Source organism: Myotis brandtii, unplaced genomic scaffold, assembly GCF_000412655.1.
Source record: "Myotis brandtii unplaced genomic scaffold, ASM41265v1 scaffold179, whole genome shotgun sequence".
Taxonomy (NCBI): Eukaryota; Metazoa; Chordata; class Mammalia; order Chiroptera; family Vespertilionidae; genus Myotis; species Myotis brandtii.
This window is the reverse complement of record NW_005356635.1, coordinates 5869634-5879905: the sequence shown is the minus strand read 5'-3', so window position 1 is coordinate 5879905 and position 10272 is coordinate 5869634. Positions and strand designations below refer to the sequence as shown.

Here is a 10272-nt window from a genome sequence, read left to right as displayed (position 1 = left end):
GGGCGGGGGGGGGGGCAGTTAGGGGCAACCAGGCCAGTAGGGGTGGCAGTTAGGGACGATCAGGCCGGCACTCAGAGACGCTGAGGGGGGCAGTTAGGGGTGACCAGGCTGGCGGGTGGGCAGTTGGGGGCAACCAGCCTGGCGGGGGGGCAGTTAGGGGTGATCAGGCATGCAGGCAGGTAAGCAGTTAGGAGCCAGCAGTCTTGGATTGTGAGAGGGGTGTCCCAGATTGTAGAGGGTTCAGGCTGGGCTGAGGGGACCCTCCCTCCCTTGCACAAATTTCATGCACTGGGCCTCTAGTCTATATATTAAAAAAAATCTAGGCGACTGAATGACTGAACAACCAGTCGACCGGTCGCTATGACATGCACTGACCACCAGGGGGCAGATGCTCAACACAGGAACTGCCCCCTGGTGGTCAGTGCACTCCCACAGCTGGAGTGCTGCTCAGCTGACTTCCCCGTCCCGGCGGCCCACCAGCCCGGCGGCAGCCACTCACTCCCTCAGTAGTCCTGCAGGTCCAATCTCTGGAGAATGGGCCAGGCACCGATGGACCGGCGCCGCTAGCACGGTCCCGACAGTGCCGCCAGCCTCTGGGAAGTCAGCCTCGGGCACCATGGCCACTTCCCCTCCCTAGATGCTCCACAAGGAAGAAATGATATAAAAGTGGCTGCCAGGTGGCTCCTGATAATCAGCATGAACATCAGCGGGACGGGTCTGGATTCTGGGCCTGCAAGGGCATCCCACTGCCTCTGGGCTGATCACGTCCCAGCCCCACCCAGTCCCCTTGGGACAGATGCCAGATGCAGGGCTCATGGCTGGCAAGAGCTGCTGCAGTGGTGTGAGCCTCTCCTGATCAGGACTGACTAGGTGTGAGTCCGCAGCAGGTGCAGCGGGGGCCGGGATGAGCTGGAGCGGCAGGCAGCATTGGACTGTGGGTTTCGGTCCGATCCCTGCAGGCCACCACGAGGGACCCCACCCGTGCACAAATTCATGCACCGGGCCTCTAGTATAATATATAAAAACACTGATATAGACCTATTATTCTAAATCTTAAAAAATAACAGAGGAAAGAATCTATTCTTTATATTTTTAAAGATTGATAACAAAGAGCATAAACTACAGGCAGACCCATAGCTTGAAATAAAATGTTCTTAGTAAATAATTTTTTATTAAGACCATATTGTGACTCTCTAAATTGTCCCAATCTTTGATGCTTACTTTGCATTCCCCAGTATATTTCCATCTACAGGACACTTCTCTATAGGCTAGCAACACACTTTGTAATGGACAAATACTCAAATATTGTTGGAAAACCCCAGAATATGTGTCATGAGCAATTTACTACCCCAATTTATTAGAAATCTGGAAAAGTATTTTATTCAACCACAGGTAAACTTATTTCAGACATTCAGATTTCAATTTCTTTAGATGTACTTTACCATCAATTGAGCTGTGTGTGTATGCGCCCGTGCATGCGCGTGTGTGCATGCGCATGTGTGTAGGCAGTACTTCCTACTTGTACAATTTTTAAAAATTAACTGCAGTCTTTTATGTACTAGTAACACACTAATATTTAAATATCTATCAGTTTGGGGGCTGATTAAATAATCTAATTATAGCAGACCAACATGTTGAGCTATTAGTTAATTTTTTAAAAGAATGAGGCAGCCCTATATGCACAGATATAGAAATGGAAAAGGCAAGGTGCAGAACAGTGGGTATAATATGCTAGCATTTGTATGTGACTGAAAACATTGGTTGACCCCATGCAACATATAAGGGGCAGGGGATTGGGATCAGACGAAGACTGACTTTTTGAACACCTCTTTGAATGAGTTAATTTTTTTCAACCAGGTTCGTAAAAGATTTTTTTCTATAATAGTGATTATAAAGTTAAGGTTGATACTTTATAATTAGTTTTTATAATTTTTAATGAAAATTAAATGGTTAAAGAGCCGAAACCGGTTTGGCTCAGTGGATAGAGCATCGGCCTGCAGACTGAAAGGTCCCAGGTTCGATTCCGGTCAAGGGCATGTACCTGGGTTGTGGGCACATCCCCAGTAGGAGATGTGCAGGAGGCAGCTGATCGATGTTTCTCTCTCATCGATGTTTCTAACTCTCTATCTCTATCCCTTCCTCTCTGTAAAAAATCAATAAAATATATTTAAAAAAAAATTAAATGGTTAAAGAAACCTTGAAACTACTCTAATTTACCTAATATGTGGTTTCTTTACTGCATTTGCATCTGCTTTCTATGTGAGCTTTTATATATTGGGGATAAATGACTCATGGGAAGTTTTGGGTTACCACTGCTGGTAGAAGCATTGATACCATTTTCCTTGATCTGCCCTTTAGACAAGTAACACAACGGAGGTTATTCCAAGTAATTTGCTTTTTGGATATATTTTACATCTGCAAGCTTTAAAATGGTAGGTCCAAACTTCCTGCAAGAACAGACTGCATATTTACTTGAAGCTAACCTGGGTCTACTTAAGTTCATGTTCACTTTGGCTAAGCCAGGGTATGAGGGCAGGGTGTCTAGCAAAAAGACTTCCATTCCTGCCAATCCAACAGGAGCTTCTTTTTACTTTAAAGTTAACTATTCTGTGTATAAAGCAGTATCTAGACATTTGATCTTAAATGGGAATGTTATCTGAAAATGGTACCATCTTTTAGAAAACTTTAAAATTGCCATCTTATTTTTAGCCTTTGTGGGATGGGGAGAATGACTACAACAAAAGCTGATTAGTTCTGTTGCTACAGTATATTAATTCACATCTGGTTATCTCTACTGGGCAGAATTTTAGTTTTCTGAAGTAAAGGAAATTAGCAGAAGATAATATCTTCTCAAATATAAAATCACACTTAAACATTCTAAATGAAATGGCAAGTGAGTCAATTATCCCAGAGCAGGTATAGGAGAAGCCACCTGCAGGTTATATAATGATAGAATGCATTCTAAAATCAAACCAACCTCGGTTCAACTCCAGCTCTGCTATCCGCAAGTGGTGACTTTGAGCAAGTTTCCTATCTATAAATGGGAATGCTGTCACTTCTTGTAGGACTGTTGAGAGGATTTAATGAGATAAAGCAAGAAAACACCTACCCTGGTATCAGTCACATATCATGCAAAAAAAAAAAAAAGAAAAAGAAAAAAGAAAAAAGAAAGGAAAGTGATTCAAGACCAGAATTGTACCCTTTGGCAGTCTTCAGGGACCAAATTCACAGAAAGTGGCTACATACCCTCCTCCTTGCTTTGGTCTGGATGAAGACAAGAGGCCTGTGTGATTTTTCAAAGAACTTCAAGAAAGGAAGTTGGAGGAGAGGCCGGACCAGTAGTGTAAACCCTACCCTAGGGTGAATTGTAGCAAAGAGGATAAGTAATGCAGCCAAAGGCAGGAAAAAATGCTCTCTGGGTGCACAAATGGGCACCACGGCAAGCAGAGCTGCTTCTGAACCCACAGCCCCATGATGGAACACTGCATTCAACTCCAAGTCAAAGCATGGCTTACCGAGATTCGGCTGGGACACGGCCATGGGCCTCTGGGGCACTGGTGTGGAAGTGGTGGCAGGGTGGAGACTCATATGATTCAGGGGCTGATTCATCAACTTCCTAGGGTCTTGCCATGTGGTGATTTTTTCTATGTGACTAAAAGAAAGAAAACAATTATCTTTTTAATTTTCAGTATCATTATCCTTATCACCATCACCAATAATAGCACAACAGTCCATGACTTTGGCTCTTCTTCCCTTAGGACCTGCTTCCGAGCAGCTGACCCATTGTACTTGGTTTCATGCAAGGTCAGGTCACTTACCTAGCATCCAAACAAGGCTACACTGGGGATTTTGCAGTGACTCTCTGAACACAAGCCCATCACTAAGCTGTCCCAGAAGCCCCTCTGAAAGGTTTTCTGCCTTACTGGGGACAGACAAGCCCCAGCAGTCCTCATCACCGCCCAAGGAGCCTGCGTTCCCAGCTCCTCAGGGACATCACTGCCATCCAATTACTGGGACGCCACGGTGTGAGCTCCTATCCAGAAGCAGGGCCGCCAGCCCTCCCACACTCGCAAGGCTCATTTAATTGACACCTCCACCTGTCCTCAGCCAAAGACCAGGCCCTTGAAACCAACCTCATAACCATGACCTTACTGTGTCCTTACTAAGTAAGGCACTGTGAAGTCCATATGGGTGATACATAAAACCCTCGAGAGGCCTATGTTCTGCCGTGCATGGTCACAACTGTGTGGCTGAGCAAAGCAGCAGGAAGTACTAGTAAGTGCAGAGGGCAGGAGCACCAGATTAAGGAGACACCTCGACGCTGAGGCACAAAGGCCTCTGAGGGAGAAAACATTAGACTTTGAGTCACATACAACTACCACTGTTTGTCATTATGACTGTCTCAGAGAAAGTAGCACAACAAGCTTCTGCCCAGTTTCTGATATGTCCTTGGAAGGATGGACGGGCCGGCTCTACCTAACTGGCTCCCAACCACATCACAAGTTATTCTGCGTGCATTATATAAACCCCGCACCACTCCACGGCTCCATCTTTTTTAGAGAGGTTATTACATTTTTCTTTTACAGATGAGTATATTCACAGCCTTTTTTTAGGAACTATATCAGAGATTTTCTATGTTTATCAAAGACAGAAAACTGATAGCAGAAACTGAATGCCAGCCCTTTGTTCCAGGCCTTACAATTGGCTGCACTCCCCAACCCAATTTGCAATGCCAACCCCTAGGCACTACTGACCCTGCTAGAAAAGGTCTTTTCTGTTGCTTGTTTCCACATTTATTTATTTATTTGTTTGTTTGTTTGTTTATTATTGATTTCAGAGAGGAAAGGAGAGGGAGAGAGAGATAGAAACATCAATGATGAGAGAGAATCATTGATTGGCTGCCTCCTGCTGGGGATCGAGCACACAATCTGGAAATGTGCCCTTGGCCAGAATCCAACCCAGGATCCTTCAGTCTGCAGGCCAACGCTCTATCCACTGAGACAAACCAGCTAGGGTTACATTTATTTTTATTTTTAAATACATTTTTTATTAATTTCCGAAAGGAAGGGAGAGGGAGAGAGAGATAGAAACATCAATGATGAGGGAGAATCATTGATCAGCTGCCTCCTGCATGCCCCCTACTGGGGATTGAGCTTGCAACCCAGGCATGTGCCCTTGGTTCGTGGGTCAACGCTCAACCACTGAGCAATCGGCTAGGCTGTTTCCTCACATTGAAATGCTGCCACTGGCCCTGCTAAAATTCCTCTTCAGATTTCCCCATCCTAGACTGGAAGCTATTGCCTTGGGGAACTCATCCATTGCCTTGATTGAAAACTTGGACGTATCCCAAGAATGCTTTTTTTTTCTTAAATATATTTTATTGATTTTTCACAGAGAGGAAGGTAGAGAGATAGAGATTAGAAACATCGATGAGAGAGAAACATCAATCAGCCGCCTCCTACACGCCCCCTACTGGGGATGTGCCCTTAACCAAGGTACATGCCCTTGACTGGAATCGAACCTGGGACCCTTCAGTCCGTAGGCCGACGCTCTATCCACTGAGCCAAACCGGTCAGGGCCCAAGAATACTTGAAATGAGTGTGAGTGTTAAAGAGGGGTTCCGGGGGAACAGCCTCGGAAAAGGTGGAACTTCTGCATCTCACTACTGTAGGAGCCATCAGCCGTCTTCAAAGAAATCAATAATGCAGTGGGAGTAATAAAATCAAAGAACCAAAACTATCTTCTTAGCCCTGGCAAGTGGTTGGAATGTCATCCTCGCCTACACCAAAAGGTTGTGGGTTTGATTCTAAGTCAGGGCATATATGGGAGGAAACTGATTGATATTTCTCACACTGATGTTTCCCTCTCTCCCTCCTTTCCTCTCTCTCTCTAAAATCATTTAATATATATATATATATATCCTTGGGTGAGGATTAAAAAAAAACTATCTTGTTAAGAAAAGAAACAAATAGAGGGGGAAGAGATTGAACTAAAGAGATCAGAATCCATTACCTAAGCATAAAAAAAAATGAAAAAAGAACAATGGTTTTAGTTATGCCTTCAGTTTAACAATTGTAATTCTGTTTAAAGCTTTTCATAAAGTACTTTTGTCAAATTTTGGCTCTGTGGAAACTCATAGCCAGCTTGTGGGGAGGGGAGGGTTGTAACAGGCCTTCAGAGTGAGAAAGCAATTGCTGAAGACGTCAAAGTTAACTAACTTGCTTTGACAAAGTAATTAGAACTAAGAAACCCTTTGACTAACTATTCTTTCAGCACCATACTATTGAAACTTGTTTCCCAAGGTAGGCAGGTCCTGCATAAATACTTTCCACTGTAGTACCAGAGGGGAGGAATCATTCTCTCTATCAGGAGCCTTTCTTAGACCCTCCGACACCATGAATAATGATGCAGTGCGAGAACCAGTATAAGCACAGCCCGGTAAGATGGAGTGATGTATATGGAATGGTAGCAGACATTAAGGACACTACTGCGGTCAGACACACTCAGCTACCAGTCAGTAGTAGGAATCATACAGGAGCTAGAGTGATACACTCCCAAATGCGGGTCCTCCATTCTGCCATTCTGAACAAGTGGGCTGTGAGTCAACAATACTGTAATAACTATGTATGGTGCCAGGTAGGTACTTGAAATATTGGGGGGTAGGGGGTGGCACTTTGTAAAGTTTATGATTGTCTAACCACTATGTTGTATACCTGCAACTAATACAAAATAATATTCAATGTAAACTGTAACTGAAAAATAAAATACATTTTTTAAATAAAAACATAAAAAAAAACAAGGGGGCTGTGGCTCCAGGATATGGGGAGAGCTGTAAGACCCACTCTAGTGGTGGATGAGCCCAGCTTGCCTACGAACTGCCCGTGAGCCTGGCCAGCCTCCACCCCCTGGGACAGAATGAAGGGCTTTCTGGACAGACACTCTGGCCCTCATTCCGATAGGTCTGACCCCAAAAATGTACAATGGGGCCATGGCTTCAAATGCCAAAACTCCCCCAGGACTGTGGGAGCCTCCGCAGCCCACTCTTCAAACTATACCCAGCCAATGCTTTTAAAGGAGTTTTGTTCCCAGCGGATTGTTAATTAAAAGTGTCACTCACAGTATTTTCCAAAGACTTGAGTAAAAGAGGCTCGACTTATATGATGATGGCCAGAGTGGCCCAAGTCTGAATGCCAAATGCAAGGGTATTACTCACAAGTACTCATTAATACACTGCTTATTATTTAACCTGAAAACTAAATTCTACTATGGTTCAAATCATTTAGTGCCCCTCACCCCATTCCCAAACGTAGGATAAGCCATTCAGTCTTCCATGCTGCTGTCTCATCTCAGCTGCCTCTCTGAGTTCTGAGTCGTTTCCTTTCTCGTATTTGTCAGTGTAACCTTACTGCCTGCCAGGACCCACAGTTAGCCAGATTAATCCCCAGTCCCCTACTACTCCCACCTCCTTCCTGATTTCACTCCCTTGCTGAATCTACTGCAAGAAAATATCCCTATGCCATCATTAAAAGTCTAATTTCTCTTCAAAATATCTATGTATCTATAAAAAAACATATTTAAAAAGATAGCATACTTTATGCTGATATATGCAATGGCTCACTTTTGCTTTTTTTCTTATCTAAACTCTTCTGAACTTTCAAGTTTTTAACAGTGATTATCTATTGTTTTCATAACCAGTAAAAACAAAAATACTTATTAAGTTACAAAAAGACAAAAGGGAAATGATGCATATCTGTCATCATGTGGCCAAAGTAAGAAGGGAAATGGAATCAATTACCGGCTCCATGTTGTTTATATAGGAAAAAAAGGTACCAGATCCTACAAGAAAGAAAAACTGACACCCTCGACCCCTCCTCCAAAAAAAAAAGATTTTTTTCCCTAGACTACAAAAAAAATGCCTGCAGGGTTTCACTGAGGCCCTGGGTGTGTGGTGAGAAAGGCGTCTATAGCAAAGATAATGGGATGGTATTTTCCTGTTCCTTTGAGAGTCCCTCTGACCACTACTTCCCAGGCTGTCTTTTTCTTTCAGTCACAGAGAGAACAAAACAAATCCTGGTCTCCAACCACATCAGGAGCAAGTGCTTGAATCCCACCCAGGTCCAGATGAGTTTCAGCCCTCAGGACCTTCAATTGTCCCGGGGTAAGAAAGGTGGGCACTTCTCTGGGAAGATATTTGCCTGGAAATTGTAGCTTATGGGAAATTGTGTTGTGTGAAATAATTTTTCTTTTTTGGATAAATATGTTCTTCAATAAAGACAGAAACTTATTTTATTAAGGAAATTCTGTTTGGAGTTAAAATGTCATTGAAATCAGCCCTACCCGGTTTGACTCTGTGGATAGAGCGTGGGCCCAGGACTGAAGGGTCTCGGGTTCGATTCTTATCAAGGGCAGGTGTGGGAGGCAACCAATTAATGCAGGGGTCCTCAAACTTTTTAAACAGGGGGCCAGTTCACTGTCCCTCAGACCGTTGGAGGGCTGGACTATAGTTTAAAAAAAAACCTATGAACAAATTCCTATGCACACTGCACATATCTTATTTTGAAGTAAAAAAACAAAACGGGAACAAATACAATATTTGTATTTGCATGTGGCCCGCGGGCCGTAGTTTGAGGACCCCTGAATTAATGTGTCTCTCACATCTGTTTCTCTCCCCCTCCATTCCACTTTCTCAAAAACTCAATGGAAAAATATCTTCTGTAAGGATTAACAAAACAAAAAAATGTTATTGAAATCAGCAGGAGAGGGGTCAGCATGACCATCTTTCCAGTCACCATTCCCCCTCTGCCTGGACCCTCCCATCAGCCTGCAGGGGATTGTTAATTTAGCTGAGCAATCCTTGCCAGCCTCCTTATGTCCTTTCACCTAGATGATCACAAAAGCCTCCAGTCTTCCTAGTTTTCCTCCCACCCTCCACCCTAAGTGAGTAGTACTTTTACTTCAGGGGGAAAGGGGACCAAGGGCCCAGAAGTGACTTGGGTCCATACAGGCAGCCTCCTGTGAGATACTTTGGGCCCTGGAAAGACAACAGTCTTGAGCTCACACATACCTGAGTTTTAATGCTAGCTCTGACCTTGTGTCACCTAACTGAGTAAGCCATTTAACCCATCCTAGTCTCAGTGCCTGTATCCATGAGAGGAGGTAAAAAAACAAAAATAATAAACACACCAGCTCCTTGTTGTGGAGGTAAAACAGGTCTGTTCTGGGAAACCACAGATTTCTGGACCAGTTATCTGGGCTCCCCTTGCAGCATGGAAGGCAGCTGCTGCCTTCCCAATGTAACTGGACAATCAATGGGTCCAAGCTGCCTTTCACTACCTGAGTCAACTAAGCAGAGACAGGGTTGAATCACATATGAGTGTTTATTCCAATAATGCTGGCAGTATGGGGAAAGCAGCAGGTCATCTGCTCTACACCCCAACATAATCCAGCTGCTTATATTGGGTAGAAGGACAAAGACTACATAAGGATGTAGGCAAAAAGGACAAGTGGGCAGTTTACAGGTATGCAAAGGGCTGGGGATCTTCAAAGGGCTTAGTAATATGCAAGGACTGGAGTCTTCAAAGGGCTGGCGATTCTGGATTCTGCAACAAGGTTGTTAATCTTTCCATGAGAATTGGCAGCTCCAAATGGAGAGGATGGGCTGTCTTTCCAGGTGAGCTCTGAGGTCTCCAGGTCCTGGGTGCAACTGCCAGCCAGGTTAGAATGTGCCTTCTTTATTCAGAATAAAACAATCGCAATTAACACAGCATGATTAATATTTCTTATAATTATAGCTGGTCCCCAATATTCTATTTCTGTCCCTATCACCGAGGCTGGCAATGCTCGGTTCAAGTTTATTCAACAAGTGGGAACAGTATACCTATTGTGTGTGATGTACTAGGTTAAGTATAAAAAGGAAAAACATTTTATAAATGCAAAAAAAAACCCCTGACTAGCAGCAGAACCATTAAAGGCAAAGATAAAATCTTATCTGTAAAACTAGAATCCACTGGCCTCTCAGAGCCCAGGAAAAGGCCTAGTATTTTCGATGAATTTACCCTCTACCAACTTTATGGAAGGAAGTCACATAACAAAGATTCTGAAATAGGAGGCCTATGTAATACATTTTGTATTGCTGGAAGCATATAAAAATAGGAATAATCATTTGTGGAATATATGAACAACATAAACTGATGAACAAAAATAGACACAGAGACAGAGAAGCATCGAACAGACTGTCAAACTTCAGTGGGAAGGCGGGGGAGGGGGGCGCTG

The 10272-nt window shown here is 43.7% G+C and overlaps 1 protein-coding gene across 1 annotated transcript in view; it reads right to left on the bottom strand.

Moving 5' to 3' along the window:
• WWTR1 (WW domain containing transcription regulator 1) overlaps nucleotides 1-10272 on the bottom strand; it is a 184621-nt gene that overhangs the window by 86130 nt on the left and 88219 nt on the right. The window contains exon 4 of the mRNA XM_005863498.2: nucleotides 3516-3652. Coding sequence (XP_005863560.1) covers nucleotides 3516-3652 — 137 coding nt within the window. The remainder of the gene's footprint in view (nucleotides 1-3515; nucleotides 3653-10272) is intronic.